This window comes from Rhamphochromis sp. 'chilingali', assembly GCF_963969265.1.
Source record: "Rhamphochromis sp. 'chilingali' genome assembly, chromosome: 18".
Lineage (NCBI taxonomy): Eukaryota > Metazoa > Chordata > Actinopteri > Cichliformes > Cichlidae > Rhamphochromis > Rhamphochromis sp. 'chilingali'.
The window spans coordinates 23,225,413-23,247,916 of record NC_137945.1 but is presented as its reverse complement, the minus strand read 5'-3'; the positions used below and the strand labels follow the sequence as shown (position 1 = coordinate 23,247,916).

Here is a 22,504-nt window from a genome sequence, read left to right as displayed (position 1 = left end):
TAAACAACGGACTCGTTCCCGGTGGGTGATGGGCTCTGCCAGGGCTGCCCGTTGTCACCGGTTCTGTTCATAATTTTTATGGACAGGATTTCTAGGCGCAGCCAAGTGGCGGAGGGCTTTCACTTTGGTGGCCTCAGAATCTCATCTCTGCTTTTTACGGATGATGTGGTTCTGTTGGCTTCATCGGGTGAGGGCCTCCAGCTCGCACTGGAGCGGTTCGCAGCCGAGTGTGAAGCAGCGGGAATGAGGATCAGCACCTCCAAATCTGAGGCCATGGTTCTCAGCCGGAAAAGGGTGGAGTGCCCACTCCGGGTTGGGGATGAGTTCCTGCCCCAAGTGGAGGAGGTCAAGTATCTCTGGGTCTTGTTCGCGAGTTATGGGAGAAGGGAGCCGGAGATCGACAGACGGATTGGGGCTGCGGCTGCAGTAATGCAGACGCTGCACCGGTCCGTCGTGGTGAAGAGGGAGCTGAGTGTAAAAGCGAAGCTCTCAATTTACCGGTCGATCTACGTCCCTACCCTCACCTATGGCCACGAGCTGTGGGTAGTGACCGAAAGAACGAGATCGCGGATACAAGCGGCAGAAATGAGCTTCCTCCGAAGGGTGGCTGGCCTCTCCCTTAGAGATAGGGTGAGAAGTTCGGCCATCCAGGAGGGGCTCAGAGTTAGAGCAGCTGCTGCTCCACATCGAAAGGAGCCGGCTGAGGTGGTTCGGGCATCTGACAAGGATGCCTCCTGGGCGCCTCCTGGGTGAGGTATTCTGGGCATGTCCCACCGGGAGGAGGCCCCGGGGCAGACCCAGGAGACGCTGGAGAGATTATATCTCTCGGCTGGCCTGGGAACGCCTTGGTGTTCCCCCGGATAAGCTGGAGGAGGTGGCTGGGGGTGGTCTGGGCCTCTCTGCTTAGGCTGCTGCCCCCGCAACCTGGCCTAGGATAAAGCGGATGAAGATGGATGGATATAAACAGTATGGAGAAGATAACTTGGCATTCGTTAGGGAGGAGCTCATTGAGTGTAAGTATAGAGAGGAGGAATTCCGACCGTGATTTCTCATTCATGTACTCTGCATTGTGCATCGTATTGAGACTGTATATATATGTCCTTGTACCATGATTATTTCTTTTCAGAATAAAGGGCTAAGAAAGAAAATATTTAAGTTGAGTTAAGTGGTAAAAAAAAATTCTTCATAGACACTGGAGTTTTTGGAAAACTTTGGAACGTTGGGATGTTCTTTTTTTTGTTAGATGTTCAGTATAGTAAGCCATGTAAATAATAAATCTTTGATATAATATATATTTTGTCACTACTTATTTTTTTTAAATGAATTGAAAAAATCAATGTGAAGCGTTGTTTGGGAAGCTAAAGAGTGAGCTCTTTTCAGTGGGCTGAGCCATAAGAGAGCTTGAATTATCATCATTACTGCTTCGGTTCACACCAGAGAACTCTGAGTTTATTTAAAAATAATAATATGATAAGTTAACATACATGTCTGTGTTTTCATATATGAGATAACATTTCCTGGGTTGCCAATTTTTTTTTTTTCGGGTTTTTTGTCCAGCTCTAGTGAAGTTCACCTCGATGATTACTACTTAAGAATTAAAACATAGATGTGCAACATGTCAAGACTGATTCTTTCTAAGCCCTAGTTTGGCTCGCAAAGGAGTACATTTACACCAAGTGTCAGATTTTGGCTGACATTTAAATGGATTTATGATAAGGGACTCATTAAATAAAAGCGGAAACATTTAAACACATTGAGGAAGCTCGTCAACAGGAAGCTTCCCAGACAAACAAATTCCTGTAATAAAATTACCCAGTCATGTGGTCTGCCATTCTGTGTATTATCACCTCTTGCAATAGCTGCAGCAGTCACATTTGTGGTTGTGTTTATTTGGTTTAAATGACTGATTAACTGATTAACTTGCATTAATGCAGTTATAGCGTTAACATCAATTTAACGAGATTAACGCTGACAGCACTACTTAAAAATAATCAATTTGCACCCTGATGAGACTGAGCTAAAACTTTTCAACGTTTCAGTGTTCTCATAGCGGGTTTGTGATAGGAGAGCACGACTCAGGAGAGGGATAAAAAAAGCAAAGAGTTTTTAATTAGGGAAAATATAACAAAACAAAAATTTGATACAGACAAACAAAGAAGAAGTTCATGAGCATGGCAACATTAACTCATAAAGCAAAATACTGGAAAGCTGAGGCACAACAATAATGCAGAAGACAGGAAATGATGACATAAGCTGCTAAAAATACTATATACCTAATGAGAGAATGAGGAAAGTGGAAAAAAATCAATTTTATTTATAAAGTGAAAAATAACAACTATGGTCACCTCAAGGCACCTTACATTGTAAGGTAGACCCTACAATAATAAACAGGTTACTATGTAAGTGGAGGGACAGGTGAGGTGAATCTAGAGAAAGGTAGGTGGGAGTGGCAGCAACTAAAATGACAGCAGAGTGCATGATGGGAATATAAAAAGCAGACTGACTGAATAAAGAAAGACAGAAAACAGAAAGCATCACAGGTCTGTTTGCTTTAACATTAAAAGATCTAAACAGAGAAAAGTCTCATTGTTTCATCAACGACAGCAGTATTATTGTAATTCTTTCTTTTAATACTTTAAGTACATTTTCCTAATTTTAACAATTTCATTCTTCTAAAATTTTTCCTGTTTCCTATTTTATTTTCACTACAGGAGTAGTGTGCCTTCTCCATAAACATTACTTCTGTATCATTAACTGTAAAATTAAAATGAACACAAATACAAATCAGCTTGATGCGTCACACAAAGAGGTGCAGAAACGTCCCACACAACCACAACTACATCATTGCGCACACATACAAAGAGAGGGATGGATGAAATGCAGTACTTAACTCGATAAATCCAATAACAATATTTAAGGAGCTAACCTGAATGCTACAGCTCAAATTAAGTTATCTTATTTTTGAAAGGAGGATAGCATAGAATAGCATAGAGAATCATTCACTTTGGCAAACATGCCACACAGGTCAGTCATGTGGAGCAGCATAACATGTGATGGAAAAGTCCTGTTCGCTCTCATCGCTCTTCAACTGCTGTACAAGTATTTTTGCAACATCTACCACACAGAAAAGCACACTGCTCCATCTGCTGGCTGTTTAATGACTTTTCACCAAAACCCTTCAGGCAGGGAACAACTCTCATGAAACCATCCTGCCTAAAGAAGTGAAGAAAAAAAGAAAGTAATGCTCATTTTTTAAATGAGCATTTTTTGGGGGGTCCCATTTAAGCCATACTATGATCTCTGAGTGATTTAGTCAGCCTTTCATAAACATACATGAACGCTCTAATCAAATTCAGAGCACTCAAATTCAGTCGCACTGCATTACATCACAGTATTTGTTGAAATGTTACATGGTGCCTGATATTGTGTAATCCTTTGCTTTCTTAAAGACATTTGCTGCAAAAACAAATACAAAAATATACAACATCTGTTTAGTAATTCATTAGGATGCATAAGTACAGTTTTTGAGAAGGAAAATTTCCTGCAGTCCCAGAGTGCAGCTTAATGGCCGTTTTCCCAACACTCAAACCTATATCATTTGGCTCTGATAGAAAATAAATCTACCTAAATCAGTCAACATCATGTAGAAAGCTCTGTGTCTTCATGCTTCCTCTTTACACACTGAATGAAGAACTGAAGCAGATGGCACTGAAATCCAAAAAGTGACATCAAAGATGGATATGAAGAGCTTTTTAACTCTTCAAAACAAACAACACATTGTCACATTGATTTAACTCAACATTAAAACAAAACAAAAGAAGAAATGAAACAACAGATAAGACAATAATAAAGAATGAATGCTTTTCTTGAGTTTTTCCCCCTTTCTAGTAACCCAACGCTGAAAGGATTTTAATTTTTTTTTCACTTATCCAGTTTTAATGGCTAAAAATACATTTTTAAGAAAGTATTAAAGATAACATTACTGAGCACTTCCCGTTTTCAGCAGTCAGAGCCAAAGTCTGTACATGCCATGTAAATTACATTATATTTATGTTATAGTAACAAAGACAACACTGGACCATATGATAAAATATGTTAAATACTTAAATAAGATGAATTCACCAACAATTGAACATAATGGATAGTCATTTTTTATTGATTAAACCAAAACATTGCAATATGCAAAAAACCCCAAACAAAACCCCTTTTGGAATGGATGAATGGACCGGTGGCGAACAGATAAAAATAGTCTAACCTTTAACTATTTTTCACATAGATTCACATTGAATTTTTCTGTTTCTGGTTTCCTGTTTTCTCAACAGTTCAGAAGCCCAGACTCTGTAAGTTCTTAGTTTTCCAAAAATAAACTGTTAAATTGTTTCTGGTGTCTGAGTCGTGCATTTGGGTTCATATTTACTGGGATTATGACAGAGTGATCTGCCCAAACATTAGCTGTACACACAGCTGTTACACATCAGTGTTGTGAAGTACTAGCAGAGTCACAGGTTGTTAGTTGAGCACTGATGTCCAGACCAGCTGAACAGTGCTACACAAAGACAGAAATGCACTTCTGCACTGAAACTGACCCAAGCATTGCCTGAGCACAAATCCAATGATTACCAAAACCAGTTCATTGTAGAGTTTAAAAAGGTTTTTGATTTTGCTCTCTAAGAGGGTGAGGCTGCTAAATGCCTCTTTAATTCACAGCAGCTTAGTGGAATTTTAATTTGAATGCCATGTTCAGGTAGTGGGGAACAAAAGGTTTTGCACTGAACATTTTTGCATTATGCTGTAACTACCCTGGCAGTGAAAACTGATAACTATACATGGAAAGGCCAGAGAAAGACACTCCTATTGTGTGCATTTCCATTTCCTCTTTGCCTTTCCAACTCTCCAGGAGAACATTTAGATTACCCGATGCAGATCGGCAGTGTTAAACTTACCCTGGAGAAGCCAAAAGAAAATGCCCACCAGCATGAATGGGAATACTGGTTTGTGGTTCCAGTGCTGCATTTTAGACATCTGGGAACTCAGATGTTGGAACTTGGACTGATGTGTATCTGGAGTGATGCAGCATAACACTTCTAAAAAACACGTTAACGGATAGAGCCTGATCAATGCTCTGCGTATGGCTTATTTAGTGAGACAAAATACAGAACAGTGGTAGTTCAGATTCAAAGTTTACAGTTTTAATTCTGTTTAGATTCAGTGCTGCCATCTTGACCTGTTAGTTCAGGGGGCGTGCCACAAAAACAATTTGGAAGCAGAACTTCAGAAATGCAACTGACAAAATCAAACAACAGCTCACACAGCGTAGCAGCATGCAAATACTTTAGGAACATAATAACTTAAAATATACTTTAAAAAAAAAGCGACAGTATGTTGAGGTTTTAAGTTTTAGTTTTGCAGAACAGCATCTGTTGTTGTGTAAAACTAGTTCTTTTTTTGGAGTGCTGCAATTTCTCACTTACTCATTTAGTCACATTTGCCATGAACACAGTTAATCATCTGAAAACAGCCGTGTAAAGTTAGCATGGAAAATAGGACATAAAAAAGCCATGGAATGGGATTTTAGTTGTTTTACTTCACTGAACTGTAGGCAGTGAAAATGACACATTTACAGGCACCATGTGTGTATTTATATGTTAATGTAAAATTATTTCACAACAGTTCTCATTTTTTCTGCACCTCAGCGTAGAGTTCCTCTTGGCCGTGAGCCCTTTGTTTTAAGCTTTTTTCTCGCTTTTTGATCTGTGCGTACACCGTATGCTGCTGCTGTCCACTGTCCCGCACTGAGTTAGACGATGCATCATATGCCAGTGTGGAGAAGCTGATCTCTCCATAATGGATGTTTTCTTCCTCTTCTTCCTTTTTACTTGCTGGTTCATCAACCTTCTGCTCTTCATCTATTTGAATCTATAGAGTTAAAAAACAGAAAGCTCGGTGAATTAGGTTCATTCTTATTCATGTTTTATTAAATAAATAGACTGCTCTGATGAAGTTACTGCTGTAATCGCCAAAACATTCAAGTAACCCTGCAGCTAGAATTTTTTTTTCTTTGTAATTTCCTTACCAGAATCTGTTGTTGAGTTTGTTGCTTTGACTTTAACGACCTGGAAGACACAAGAGGCAGTAAATAATTATCTCTGTGTATGTTAAATATATGTGAACAAAGTTAAGCTTGAAACAGAAATTTTTAATGTGTAGCTAAAATATCTGTGAGAGTAGCTAATTGTGTTTTTCTGCTTTGATGTGTGATACTTACCAAACAAAGATGATCAAGCAGAGGAGAATTATAAGTAAGAGTACAATGATCCCAATGATTACTCCAGGAAGTAGCCACAGTGTGTCTCCTAAAGAAAAACAAAGGTTACTACCTGAAGTTATTTTTAAAGTTTGGAGTTTGAATGGATAAAAAGAAACAGGAGCATGTAACACATGAGTGGCTTTTACCTCCAACAGTCACGTTAATCTCTGCTGATGTCTGATTACCCAGATCATTAGTGGCCACACAGTAATAAACTCCTCCATCTGTTACATTGAAGCTGTAAATCTCTCCTTCAGATACTTTCACAGCTCCATCTCTGCTCTTCTTGAACCAGGTGAAGTTGCTGACTGGAGGTTTGGCTCTGCTGGAGCAGGTCAGGTTCACCCAGCTGCCTGCTGACACCAAACCTGATGGACTGATGGATGCTGAGGTGTTTTTAGGAGCATCTGGAGAAAAAGATTGACAGAAATCACCATTATTCATTCTAAACAGTGGACCTCCCAATGAATCAAATGCTATGTTGACAGGATCCAACTACAAATTCTGATTTTCTTACATGAAACACTGAGAGTCTCTTCTGTCTCTGCTGTCTTGGTGTCGTTTCCTTGGTTCACAGGATATCTGGCAGAGCAGCTGATCTTCTTTCCATCATGTGTGTCTGACAGAGTGATGTTCTGCTGGATTTTAGTTGTAAAGCTTCCAACTGTGTTTTCCTCTATTTTGTTGTGAGAGTCTTGTTGGAGATTCCAGGTGAGTTGAGGAGGGGAGTGTGGACAGGGAGTGAGAGCTGAGCAGGTTATAGTGACAGACTCCTTCTCCTTCAGATCACCTGGGATTGTAATATTGGGCCTCCAAGGAGAATCTGTGGTTTCACATCACAGACATATTAACACTACAGAGCACACTGCAGTTTATACCAGTGTTTAAAATCTCTAAACCACTCATCTTATCTTAAATTTACATATAACTTTATTAATTTCATAAAGTCTTCATTTATTGAGTATTTATTTATTAAAGTATTTTTTTAGCTTAATAATAAAACATTCGACCAATATTAAACTGTATTCTGGGACAATCATTATGACTGAAATGTAATATTTCTTCAACAAATGCTGATGAAACTTAACTGAGGCAAGTCAAATAAACCCAATAAAGTAAAAATATAATTCTAATAAAAAACTCAAAATCACTCACCTCTGACTGTTATTTGAAGAGGATCACAAGAAGCTGTTGCTTTGAATGGTTCTCTCTCTACTCTGAAGAAGTATGTGTCTGTGTATGTGGTGGTTAAATTAGAAAACAGAGTGGTGCAGTCTCTCTGACTCAGGTTCCCAGTAATACTCATTGGATAGATGTTAACTGCTGCACTACTGTTGAAGATCACATTGTTTTGATTACCGTCAAATTGGGATTGATTTTTAATCCACACTCCAAAGGTTTTTCTTGTGCTGTTATATTTCTGTTCGTCTTTGGGTCTGAAGCTACATGGGATTTGCAAACAAGATCCACTCAGTGCTTCCAGCTTCTTTGATGCATTTATGAAGACTGCTGCTTCATCAGGACATTTAGCCAAAGCACCTGTAAACACAGTGTCACAACTAACCTATTAATTAATTAATTTTATTACAATCATTAACTTGTCTTATTTTAATTTGTCCTCCATAGGACTTAAGATATAAACTTTAATCAAAGTACTCCTAAAATTAAATAATTGTTTATGTAAAATTAAATTTATAATAGATCATCCAGAAGTGACAGTCACATTTTCACCATCTGCCCTTTTTGATTAATGATGCTAAATTACATAGTTGTTGCTTGAAATATAATCTATTGTAACATGAACAAAATGTCTTTGATTCTGTTGGTAACAAAAAGTATTTCAATTACCTGTCAGACTATGAACAGTATGAAAAAACAAAGCTTTATCTCCATCAGCCTTTTAACTTTGTTCCTTAAAGCTGATAATGATTTAAATCAATCCAATAATGCCTTTATAGTGAACAAACAGCTCACCTGAAACAAAGAGGACCATCAGTAACATGCCGACTATCACCATGTTCACACACAGCTCAGGAGAGGTTTTTACAGTGAACATAATTTCTTAACCAGAATTACAGGGGAACACATCGCCTAACTGTTGTTAGAATAAGGAAGCACAGAAGAGGACATACTGTTTAAGAAAGTGCAATGTCAGTTTGCTTGATCGTATTGCTATAGGTGTTGAGAAATATTCTGCGGAAGTACAATCAGTTTGCTAATATCCTGTGATAGAGGAAGTCAGGCGATAGATTTTTAAAGTTTAAAATTACCTGTCAAAATAACCCACACACGCAAATACTTTTCACTAACTTGAGTTATTCCAAGCTTGCAGACTTTTACAGATTTTATAACTCAGAGTATCATACAGCAGGCAAGTAGCTGCACAGGTCTTGTGGAGCTATGAAAACACAAGTAATTGAGGAAAATTATGATTTCCTTAAACCTGAAAGTTTTAATCAACTATAAGTGAGTTTAAACCATTTTGGTTGTGCTAGAGGAAATTTGATTTGAGGACCCTTAAAAATAATGATATTTATAGTAGTAATCACAGAGCATCTTAGTATTATTTACTAACATTGTCATCAAATGTTATATTTTCCTAAGTTGTCTACTGACGTCAGTACAGGATAGAACGTCCAGTGTTGTTGATATCATGATGTTACAGTGCTCTCACACAGGGGGGTCATCAATCACCCAATACAGGGGTGTCCAACTCCAGGCCTCAAGGGCCAGTGTACTGCAGGTTTTAGATGTGTCCTTGATCCAACACAGCTGATTTAAATGGCCAAATGACCTCCTCAACATGTCTTGAAGTTCTCCAGAGGCCTGAACTAATCATTTGATTCAGGTGTATTGACCCAGGTTGATATCTAAAATCTGCTTATTTTTATTTGTTCTCCAAATAGTGTTAAAAGCGTTAGCTAATGTATCTTAAATCACTAGAGATTATTAACTAATTTGAACCTTCTGATCCACTAGTCTGCTGTTATATCGCAATTTGCCACCAAGGAGCTGATGTGCTTTAACTAAGCAGTGTGTTGTAAGATTAGGCCTCTGTTTTGATAAAGCTTAGAGTTAGTCCTCATCACATTCATCCACCCAGACCTCAGAGAGCATCTGGGTGGATGAATAGTAGGAGACTTAGGTGGCTGATGGACTTGGCAGGAGCCACTGAGCACGTCTTGTCCACTCCTTTTTCAATTCCCGTTAAGTTCAATTTATATAGTGCCAAATCACAATAACACTCGCCTCAAGATGCTTTATTCTGTAAGGAAAAGACCTTATAATAATAGAACGAAAGCCCAAACAACAACTTTGACAGTGGGAAGGAAAAACTCTCTTTTAACAGGAAGAAACCTCCAGCTCAGGGAGAGGCAGCCATCTGCTGTGACCATTTGGGGTGATGGAAGGATGAAAGGATAAAGACACTGTGGAAGAGAGCCAGAACTTAATGACTCATAATTAAAGGCAGAGTGGTGTATAAACACATAGTGAGTGAAAAATGTGAGAAGAAACATTTAGCAACCTAGGCTATTGCAACTTAACTGAGCAACAGTGCTGGTCTAGTTACTTGAAAATAGCAATTATTGACTAATTACTTCTCCAGGAAAGTAATCCTGTTACTTCACTGAATATTTTCAAAAGTAATTAGTTACTTTATTACTTAGTTACTTTTAAAAAACATGATACACAACTGAGTACATAATAAAGCAGTAGACTTTTCTGCATAATCCATCATATAAAATTGAATCAAATGAAAAAGTAATTTTTAAAACTTGTTTTATTACTTTTGACAGACAGACAGACGATCAGATAGATAGATAGATAGATAGATAGATAGATAGATAGATAGATAGATAGATAGATAGATAGATAGATAGATAGATAGATGAAACTTTAATTCAGTTTCCAGTAGCACAGCTTCGACAGAAGTTGCATGTTACAGACACAATAAGGGGAATGAGAATAAGGATGTAAGCATAAATATACACATATACATATATATATAAATACAGAATATATAATGTATTTACTGGAGGGGATAGGGAGGGGAAACAGGGGGACAAGGAGGACAGGAACAACTGAGCTGTAGTGCTTTTTTACACTGTGCAATATTTGCAGTATTTTTTTTTATATTCGACTGTGCAATATAGTCACTCAAATCTGCAATCCTATTTAGGATTGCAGATTTGAGTGACTATATTGCACAAAAAAAAATACTGCAAATATTGCACAGTGTAAAAAAGCACTACAGCTCAGTTGTTCCTGTCCTCCTTGTCCCCCTGTTTCCCCTCCCTATCCCCTCCAGTGAGGAGTTAAACAGTTTGATGGCGTGTGGGACAAAGGACTTTTTAAGTCTGTTTGGGTCTGCTTTGACTTTGGGAGAAGCAACTTGTCGCTGAATAGGCTCCTCTGATTGTTTACGCCCATGTGCAGATGATGCACATGTTCCTGCCCTAACTATATGTTTTAGTGAAAAGGAAAGTTTTAAGCCTAATGTTAAAAGTAGAGATAGTGTCTGCCTCCCGTGTCTAAGCTGGGAGCTGATTCCACAGAAGAAGGACCTCACAATTTTACAGGAGGCCAAGTTAATGTCATCCAGAGTAAACATCTGGATAGTGACTATTTTTTTAGGGGCAAGTACAATAACATCAATTTTATCTGAATTTAGAAGCATGCATTTAGAGGTCATCCAGGTCTTTATTTCTTTAAGACATTCCTGCAGTTTAACTGTGGTACATAGCCCAATAATAGAGATAGCTTGATCTTATTTAAGATTGAAGCATTAAAAATGGTATGACTTCTTTTAGCAGTCTTAAAGGAATATGATCTAATAGACACTGATCATTTAGAGGCAGTAATTACTGAAGTAAGCTCAGAAGCATCAATCAGAGAGGGTGATTCCAAATATCAGCAGTGTTGAAGGTAATTGTTTAAAGGAGAGTGTTTGACAGTTATACCTTGGAGCCAAGTACCCAGAGTCATATACAGTGAGGATGCAACACTATTAATGAGATAACCAGGGCCGTGCAGAGAGGTTTAAAGGGGCGGGTGCTCAAAGTTAAAAAGGGGCACATTGAACCAGGCTGAATAACAACAACACACATTCATCAAGAATCTAATATGGGAAGGGCAGGGCTGTGTTGATCTGAGACTGTAGACATTAAAAAGTCCATCGGAGAGATGGTAGCTGATTAAACAAGTGTCATGAGATAATAACAAAATGCAAAGATTGGTGACAGCGCTTGGAACCATAAGGCAACGAAAAACTGTGAGAAATAATTTAGGCTCTGCCTGTGAATCACTCTTTGCTTCTCTTCTTCCTTCCATCCCATCATTTCATACATCACTCTCCACTTGCTGTCTATCTGAGAACAAGGCACAACTTGCTATTGCAATAAACTATAATCTAATTATCCACACCTAACAACATTTGCACTTAATCGAAAATAAAATGATAACAGAAAAATGTTATAGCACTGCCTTTAGTAGCCTCACACAACTCTACTGTTTCCTCCTCATGTCCTTACCAGGCATGTCTGGACAATGTTATATCATGAGTAATATTTTTTTTAAAAATCCATCTGAATAAAACACACACATGCACGCACACACAGCGACATTTTAGACCTTCTTCAGAATACTGTATATACTATGGGCATCACTGTGCTGATCCAGAATCCTTTTTTTATTATTTATTACTAGAGCTACAATAATAAAGCAATGAGGAGGGGGAAGTAATAAATATGAAATAATGTATTTATGATGATTCCATTTGTTTCACTATCCACTCTGTGCAGGGCAAAGCTTATTACATTTTTAAACTGTAGAGATACAATCATTTTACTGCTGTAAAATCCAAATTTTGTCTTATTTAAAATATAAATCTAATATAATCTGCTTCTTAATGTATGTTCTTTAAAATACAGCGTGTGTTTTTTAATATATTATAATTATAATAATGCATAATTATGTGGACAAGCATATTAGATCGTTTTTTAGTGAAATATAATCCCTCCAGAAAGGCAGGAAAAGCCCGGAAACTTGCTTTAAAACTAAATATGTTTCTAAATACTTTAAAACTAAATATGTTCTAAATACTTTAAAACTAAATATGTTCCCTAAAACGGTGACAGAGCTACAGACCCATGACAGCCTTACACAGGTAGCCAGCAGCTATGACCAGCACTACTTGTGCAGTTAATAAAAGGACAGGTAATGTTTGTCGCGCTGTTGCACACACAGCACGCTTGTTTGTTTCAGTTCGTCAGTTGCAACAAGACAGCTTACCAACGTGTACGTAATAAGCCAATACTCCTGGGTGCTACACACTACAGTGTACGCTGTACACCTACTTACTGGTTTTGTTGCATCAGTCTGTGTCTCCGAGTTAACTTGTGTTTCTCCTACAGCTCCGGACCGCTAAAAATGCGCGTGCTCTTTGTCACTCTTCTCTTCCCCTTCATCCACAAACCAACCATGGCAGATGTTGTTACTCTCTGAGCCTGGTTCTGCTGGCAGTTTGTTTATGTTGAAAGGGTGTTTTTCCTCACTGCTGTTGCCTATGAGTACTTGCTCATAGGGGATCATTGATTGTTGGGGTTATCTGTCTGATATTTGCAATATACCTCGATACTATACATCTATACTGTTATTGTGAATTAGTTCTATAGAAATAACAATGAACTGAAATTAAATACATTTTTTTTAGCCGTCATAGTTTTTTCTCCTTCACTTGCATAAGTGACACATTTCACGTTTCCTTCTCTTTACATGCCAAGCATTTTGAAGTAGACTCTTCTGTAAAAGAAAAAGAAACTGTGGAGAAAAAAGAGGCCACTAATGTGAGGAGTTTTGTTCTTAATGTATTTCAATGTTCTTATTTTTTACATGCTTTATATTTTATCTTGTCCTTTGCTGCTTGGTTTAGTTTACAGGAGAGGTTACGCAAAGGCCTTTTATAAGACGTAGATATGGTTGGAAAGTGAATTACAGGACAAGGAAGGATTGATTGAAAACGTCACTGACTGCTGGTCAGAGACACACTGTGACCACTGTTTCTCTACATTGTTAAGATTCGTTGTCATGTTGGAGACCAAAAAGCGCTCCAGAGAGTGATCCGTACAGCAGAACGCTGCTGCAGGATTGCTCTCCCCCCGCTTCAGGACACCTACACCAGGAGATGCCGGACTAGAGCAGCGCAGATACTGAAGGACCCGTCCCATCCTGGCAACAAACTGTTCCAACTTCTGCAATCTGGTAGAATGTACAGAATTCACCTGCGTGCTGCTACTACTGCACATTCACCCAATGTATATATATATATATATATATATATATATATATATATATATATATATATATATATATATATATATATATATATATATATATATATATGCTCAGTGGCTAGAGGATCTGAGGGCTGACCACAGCGACCTCCCTGAACAGGGTCCAGTAACCATCACAGTGGCAGATATCCAAGAAAGGGTCTCCAGTATGAAGAGTTGGACAGCACCAGGGCCCGACATGGTTCACGCCTACTGGCTGAAGAAGCTGACTGCACTCCACGAGCGTCTGGCAGCACAAATGAACCAGCTGCTAGTTAACGAGAGACACCCGGAATGGCTAACTGAAGGCCGGACGGTCCTGATCCCCAAGGACCCCAAGAAGGGACCGGTCCCCTCCAACTACCGACCAATAACCTGCCTCAGTACTACATGGAAGCTCCTGTCAGGCATCATATCGGCTAAGATGAACAGGCACATGGGTCAATACATGAGCGGGACACAGAAAGGAATTGGCAAGAATACCAGAGGCGCAAAACACCAGCTACTGGTAGACAGAACAATCAGCCGAGACTGCAAGACCAGACTGACCAACCTGTGCACTGCCTGGATTGATTACAAGAAGGCCTATGACTCAATGCCCCACAGCTGGATACTGGAATGCCTAGAATTGTACAAGATCAATGGGACCCTAAGAGCCTTCATCAGGAACTCAATGGGGATGTGGCGTACAACACTAGAGGCCAACTCCAAGCCCATAGCACAAGTCACCATCAAGTGCGGGATCTACCAAGGAGATGCTCTGTCCCCACTGCTGTTCTGCATAGGCCTGAACCCCCTCAGTGAGATCATTAACAAGACTGGCTACGGATACCGACTACGGAACGGAGCAGTTGTCAGCCACCTCCTGTACATGGATGACATCAAGCTGTATGCCAAGAGTGAACGAGACATCGATTCACTGATTCACACTACCAGGCTATACAGCAATGACATTGGAATGTCGTTCGGATTGGAGAAGTGTAGTCGGATGGTATCAAAGAGAGGGAAGGTAGTCAGAACTGAGGGGATTGAACTACCAGAAGGCAACATTGCAGACATAGAGGACAGTTACAAGTACCTGGGGATCCCGCAGGCAAATGGGAACCATGAAGAGGCCGCTAGAAAGGCTGCAACCACCAAGTACCTGCAGAGGGTCAGGCAAGTCCTGAGGAGTCAGCTGAATGGTAAGAACAAGATCCGAGCCATCAACACGTACGCCCTGCCCGTGATCAGGTACCCTGCTGGGGTAATAGGCTGGCCAAAGGAGGAGATAGAAGCCACTGACATAAAGACAAGAAAGCTCCTTACCATGCATGGAGGGTTTCACCCCAAGTCCAGCACCCTGAGGCTGTACGCTAAGCGGAAGGAAGGGGGCCAGGGACTGGTGAGTGTCAGCACCACAGTCCAGGATGAGACAAGGAACATCCAAGAATACATTGGGAAGATGGCCCCAACTGACCAAGTGCTCAGTGAATACCTCAGGCAGCAGAAACCCAAGAAAGAGGAGGGAGACGAGGAACCATCATGGAAGGACAGGCCCCTGCACGGTATGTACCACCGGCAGATAGAGGAGGTGGCTGATATCCAGAAATCCTACCAGTGGCTGGACAAAGCTGGACTGAAAGACAGCACAGAGGCACTAATCATGGCAGCACAAGAACAAGCTCTGAGTACAAGATCCATAGAGGCTGGGGTCTATCACACCAGGCAAGACCCCAGGTGCAGGCTGTGTAAAGATGCCCCAGAGACAATCCAGCACATAACAGCAGGGTGCAAGATGCTAGCAGGCAAGGCATACATGGAACGCCATAACCAAGTGGCCGGCATAGTGTACAGGAACATCTGTGCCGAGTATAACCTGGAAGTCCCGAGGTAAAAAATGGGAGATGCCCCCAAGGGTGGTGGAGAATGACCGAGCTAAGATCCTGTGGGACTTCCAGATACAGACGGACAAAATGGTGGTGGCTAACCAACCGGACATTGTGGTGGTAGACAAACAGAAGAAGACGGCCGTAGTGATCGATGTAGCGGTTCCGAGTGACAGCAATATCAGGAAGAAGGAACATGAGAAGCTGGAGAAATACCAAGGGCTCAGAGAAGAGCTCGAGAGGATGTGGAGGGTGAAGGTAACGGTGGTCCCCGTGGTAATCGGAGCACTAGGTGCGGTGACTCCCAAGCTAGGCGAGTGGCTCCAGCAGATCCCGGGAATAACATCGGAGATCTCTGTCCAGAAGAGCGCAGTCCTGGGAACAGCTAAGATACTGCGCAGGACCCTCAAGCTCCCAGGCCTCTGGTAGAGGACCCGAGCTTGAAGGATAAACCGCCCGCAGGGGCGTGCTGGGTGTTTTTTATATATATATATATATATATATATATAATGTTCTTCCTCTACACCCCCCCCCCCCCCCCCCCTATTTTTGCACATGTCGAGGAGCGTGTCAGACTACCTTTTACTGTGTGTTATACTTGCATAACTATGCATGTGACAAATAAAGAACCTTGAACCTTGAACCTATGCAAACTTTAGGAGATTTTGGGAGAAGCACAAACTGGACTCCCTGTAGATATTTTTTACCACTATATTCTCCATTAACAGTTTAATAGATTTGCTATACATAAACTGAAAAAACTCTTTTGAGAAGTTTTATGTACATATTGGTTTCACTCGTCACCATCACAACATCACTTTTGTTGTGATAGGCTGAGAATCATTGGTGAGTAAAAATGCTGATATGCTTACTGTTTAGCTGCTTATTTGGAATCCTCAGGAACAAAAATGAATTTTTCTCTGGAGAGATGTCGCTAATATAAGATGAATATTTACACCAGTGTCACAATTAGCAGCCATAGATGTTAATGCTGTAAAGCACTTGTGTCATCTTTGCATACGCATGCAAACTGACACAGATGTACACTCACCTCCCTCCCCCATTCCAAACGCCACGTCGACGCTTGCTATATCATAACAGAGAAAACTGGTCATTCAGGATTCACTCTTTTACCTGACAGGTATAAAGTCAGTAAATGCAGAAAGTGCCATTTTTTTTCCGTCCACTATGATCACAGTGGTGCAGAAATTGCTGAATAACCTGAACTATATGTAGAAAACATTTAAACAGTCTGATCTCTGTAACATCTGACATATTATATTAACATGAAAACTTTCTCTCCTTCAGTTGTGATTTTAAGAGGATCACAAACAGCTGAAGTCATATGTGTTTGTGTAAGTTGTGATTGAATTGGAAAACAGAGTGATTCAGTCTTTCTGTTGCAGGTCTCCTGTAATCTTCATTGGATAGATGTTAACTGTCTCACTGCTGTTGAAGATCTAATTTTCTGTAAATGTTTAAAAACATTAGAATGATTTTTCATCCACAATCCACAGACAGATCTAATGCTGGAACCTTTCTGTTTCAGTTTCACTAAAGTTACATGGGGTTTGTAAACAAGATCCACTGAGAGCTTCCAGCTGAACAACAAATTAAATAGTGTGAGAGTTTTAAAACACATTTTAAAATCACCAAAAGTCAATAAAAAGAGAATAAAATTTGGGTAATGTGAGATTCCTTGCTCTAGTTTAACCCCGTATCACAGCAAAACGTGTAACAGACACACTGATCCACCCTGTCTATTTCATGATTTGTTGAGTGAAGTGTGAAACGGACCCTCATTCAGATGTTGCAGTAAGTTGCAGTAATCTGCAGTAATAGCAGAGGGAGATATTTTATTGAAATCTAACATGAAAATAATCACATGAAAGCTTTTAAACAGACATTACTAACTCATTTACTTGTAAACACATGTTAGCCATCAAGCTTTTCTGGTGATTAAGGACCCTGGAAGTACTTCATACCTTCCTTCCTCACTACTGTCTTCTTGGATTTAAATAATCATGATCACAGCTATAATAATATATTATTTATAGATAACATAATGAAGATGAGTAAAGCTTTATCAATGATAAATTACACACCTGCTACTACCATACTAATACCTTAATAAGGCTTAATATGTTAAGTATGTTAAGCACTTTGGTACTCCACTGGTTTTTAAATGTGCTATATAAATAAAGTTTGTTGTTGTTGTGTTGTTGTAATAGTGAACATCATTATATAAGGACCCCTGGGAGTGTGAACACAGCAGAGCTGGGAAAGAAGGTTCAGCAGAGACTGTATGTCCTGAGAGTCCTCAGGAAAAATAGCATCCCTCACAAGCTGCTGGTGTCCTTCTATTTATGTTCTATCGAGAGCATCCTGTGCTATTGCTTCTGTGTCTGGTTTTCCAACTGCACAACAGAACAGAAGAAAACACTTCAGGGACTTTTAAAGATTGCCCAGGGGATGATCACCTGTTCTTTAGCCTCACTGGACAAACTGCACAGCTCTCGCCGCCTCAGGAATGCAGGAAATATCGTGAATGACTCCACACACCCCGCTCATGATCTGTTCCAACTGCTGTCAGGCATAGGATACAGGACGATCAAAAACAAATAGACAGAAAGTTTCTACCGTGTAGCTGTTAGGGTACTGAATGGCACGCTATCACCAGTTTAACCTGAGAAGTACACTGCAGTGGGTGACATCTTGTGCAATAAGGTTTTATTTATGTACTGAATGACTGTTCTCTACTTCTTTTTTATATTATTGTTTTGTATTTATATTTAAACTTTTCCCTATTGACACTGCAGGGACTGCACTTAATTTTGTTGTACTTGTTACAATAACAATAAAGATATTCTGATTCTGAAGTGCTACCAATCGACCTAACCCTTAGATGCATGACTGAACCCCAGAAGTGTGGACTCGAGTCACATGACTTGGACTCGAGTCAGACTCGAGTCATTAATTTTATGACTTTAGACTTGACTTGAAAAAATGTTCTAAGACTTGTGACTTGACTTGGACTTTTACACCAATGACTTGGGACTTGAATTGGACTTGAACCGGTTTACTTGAAAAGACTTGATATTTTACCCCAAATATAAAATTTAACATGCATATTATATAGAGATTGAAAATGTGACGTCATTCATGGGTAGAACCGCAAAGGCCTTATAAGTCAACAGCTTAATTACCCATAGTTGAGAGCAATGAGCAGGAACACAGGAACTGCCAGCTCTGTGGAAAAACACTGGCACTCACCCAGACCATAACACATTGAATGTTTAAAATATTTTCAATTTTTCTTTTGTTTTTTTTTTTTTACATAAAACTTACAGCATAACAATGTGTGTTCATGTTTGTGTAACTGTCCAGAAAGTTCCTCTATGTTTTCTTTCCTGGTCTCCTCACTGTTTAAAGTTTGACAAATGACTAAATTGCTGCTTCTGTTTCTAGCTCTAATCACTGCACACATGTACTTTTCCCACAGATTGTGGATTGCTCGGACACATCTGACACTTCCATCTCTTTAGTCAACCCTTCTGCTTTTTTTTTTCTCCTGTGGCCGAGTTGTGGCATTTATCATCATACACCTTTCCATTGCTTCAGTGATTGGGTTTGCAGTTGCAGCAACCTTCTAGTCAACTTCTCATGTGTGAAAAGCTCCTGTGAGAACTCATTGACGAAGACACATCGTGCACTGGTGACACTACTCTTGATTTGAGGGTGCTGACCCCTGAAAAAGGTGTAGGCATTAAGGGTGGCAATGTCAAGAATGTACCACAGCACCATGGGTCCACTCTGTCTTTGATACTTGCGGATGTAGGTACCAACCATCTGCTCCATAGTGTGTACACCCTCTTTGCCCTTGTGGTAGAATGTGATCACTCTTTTCTTTTTTTCCTTTCTGGTATTTTCATCAACCATTTTATTGTGACACATCATGCTCAGGAATACAACAGCTATGTGACATAGCTGACCATTGTAAAGTTTCCAATGAATCTAATTATGTCCCTACTATTGTAGGGACTCTGGTGTAGAGTGAGGATCCTTCTCCAGGAGACGGCATAAAGGCACAACAAAAACAAAGTTATCTGTGGTGATGTTATGCCCTGTGTTTCAAAATCAAATCAAATCAAATCAAATCACTTTTATTGTCACATCACATGTGCAGGTACATTGGTACAGCACATGTGAGTGAAATTCTTGTGTGCGAGCTTCACAAGCAACAGAGATGTGCAAAATACAATAATGTAAACAAGCAAAATACAATAATGGCTACATCTGAAACTAATAAATATATGTACAATATATAATAGTATATGCATTCCTGGATGTGTATACTAAATATTTTTCTACGTGTGTGTGTGTGTGTGTGTGTGTGTGTGTGTGTGTGTGTGTGTGTGTGTGTGTACACATATTTTACAAATTTTACAAATTAAATAGAGTAAACAATAAATAAAATATATAAAATATACAGAGTTGAATATGTGCAAAACAGTGGCATTACTGTACAGTATGGAGTGCATAATGTTAAAGTTCCAGTAGTGAAGCTGAGGTGTCTATGAAGTGTTCAGCAGTCTGATGGCCTGATGGAAAAAGCTGTCTCTCAGTCTGCTGGTACGGGACCGGATGCTGCAGAACCTCCTTCCTGATGGAAGCAGTCTGAACAGTTTATGGCTGGGGTGACTGGAGTCCTTGATGATCCTCCCCGCTTTCCTCAGGCACCGCTTCCTGTAGATGTCTTGGAGGGAGGGAAGCTCACCTCCAATTATCCGTTCAGAGCACCGCACTACTCGCTGGAGAGCTTTGCAGTTGTAGGCGGTGCTGTTGCCATACCAGGTGGCGATGCATCCAGTGAGGATGCTCTCAATGGCACAGTGATAGAAGGTCCTGAGGATGCGGGGGCTCATGCCGAATCTTTTCAGTCTCCTGAGAAAGAAGAGGTGCTGCTGCGCCTTCTTCACTGTTTTGTTTGTGTGTACTGACCATGTAAGATCCTCAGCCAGGTGTACACCAAGGAACCGGAAGCTGCTCACTCTCTCCACAGCAGCGCCGTTGATGGTGATGGGGGTGTGTACTTCTCTGCACCTCCGGAAGTCCACTATCAACTCCTTTGTCTTTGCGACGTTGAGGGTGAGATGGTTGTCTTGACACCAGTGGGTCAGGGCGCTGACCTCCTCCCTGTAAGCTGTCTCATCACTGTTGGTGATAAGACCCACCACTGTAGTGTCGTCCGCAAACTTCACAATGATGTTGGAGTTGTTAGTGGCCGTGCAGTCGTAGGTGTAGAGTGAATACAGGAGAGGGCTCAGTACACACCCCTGTGGAGCACCACAGAATCTACTGAATCTACTGCACAACCTCTGGACAATATTTCCCCTTTGATAGTTCTGAACCGTTTCTCCTGGTTATATTCCCATATAAACCATTCCATCTATTGCATAGGAGATGTGTGCATCACAAAACCAGAAGATGGCATGTAGTGAAGCTAATGCATACGTTTAATAAGATCTTTAGTCACTCATCTCTGCTTCCCAGGTGTTTGTGGCTAATCTAAGATTTATATCACTTCCACCTTCTGACACTGTAAAGCCGATTGTGAGATCACTACTCCAGTCATCTTTCTGCTGAATTCTTTACATCAATAAATCATGTTCAATTCCTTCTAACAATCTCTCCTTATTGCACTGTCAGCTCCCATTGCGTTTACTGAATTGACCATGTGTGCGTTACAAACCCAGAGGATCTTAAGGCCATACTAGGGCTTGTCTGGCATGTACTGAAGAAACTTTTACTTCCCTCCCGATGGTGCAAGCTGTTTGTTTGCAGTGACGCAATCACCGATGAATTGCTCTCTGAATGCTATCTGTTTATTGTTGCTGTGTAAAATAAATCTGTGAGACACTGTGGTCAACAAAATCCATAGTATTGACAGTCACAACTGACAAGAATTAAAGGTTCACATGAAATTTCATAGGAAATAAATGTGGGTCATTTTTAAACCACTTATAGAAGTTTAGGGTAGTAATACAAAAAGAGCAATTTTGTCAGATTTATAAAAGATAAGTCGAAAAATGTAAATGGCCTGATTTTAATAACATGCTTTTGAAGACTAGCTGAAATATGAAATAATAACAACTTTTCATTTGAAAGAATCCCTTATACATCTAAGGACTAATATATGGAGAGCTGTAATATGATATAATTAAGAAAAGAAAAACCCTCCACGGCATACAAAAAAGAACAAGAATACTATGGAGGAAATTTATATCAGTGTTAAAGTGGGAACCCAAAGACTCGAATGGAAATACAGAAAGTTTCCACCGAGGTGCAAAACACTGGTTACACTCAAGAACAGGATGGCCAGATTAGGTTAAAAAATATGCACAGTTTTCGAAATAAAATATTTTCAGACAGATGAAACCAAGATGAACTTGCACCACAATCATGAGGCAAAAGTATAGATAAAGATAAGATAATAACTTAAGATGCATACAGGATTATCTGCCAACCATGATGGGGGCAATGGTATGGTTTAGGTATAGCATGAAACTGCATCTCTAGTATTTATTGACAATGTGACTGCAAATAGAACATACAAGTTTCTTGAAAACAAAGAAATGAGATAAGAAAGGCCGAGCTAGTCAAGCCATCAGAGCATGCTTTCAGTTATTACACACAAAACTGAAGGCATAAGAGACCCACAAACAAGCAGCAGTTGAAGGTGGCTGCAGTAAAGGCCTAGCAGAGCATGTCAACCACAGGAGGAACCACAGCTTTTCCCCTACCCGTTCTGATCTTGATCATATTCATGTCCTTGCATGTTTTGCTTCTTAAGCTTTACCAAAATAAATACTTTGTGTTTTATACACCAGTCTTGAGTCAAACTCAAGTGGTTTTTTTTACATTTATTTTTAAGATTTTTACTCTGGCCTACAAGATGCTTATTCAAATACTTACGGTTGTCATTGTTATTATTGTAT

General features: G+C 39.9%; 1 protein-coding gene across 1 annotated transcript; it reads right to left on the bottom strand.

Annotated features, from left to right (window-relative positions):
* Nucleotides 1–5,222: 5,222 nt before the first annotated feature.
* LOC308385827 (B-cell receptor CD22-like) lies at nt 5,223–8,414 on the bottom strand. Its single transcript, XM_080865008.1, has 7 exons — nt 8,282–8,414; nt 7,463–7,846; nt 6,825–7,130; nt 6,454–6,714; nt 6,266–6,353; nt 6,074–6,113; nt 5,223–5,916 (listed from the first exon to the last, which is right to left on the bottom strand). Exons 1-7 carry the CDS (start codon nt 8,361–8,363, stop codon nt 5,674–5,676), a joined length of 1,404 nt encoding a protein of 467 aa, XP_080721134.1. The 5' UTR covers nt 8,364–8,414; the 3' UTR covers nt 5,223–5,673.
* Between the last annotated feature and the right edge of the window lie 14,090 nt (nt 8,415–22,504).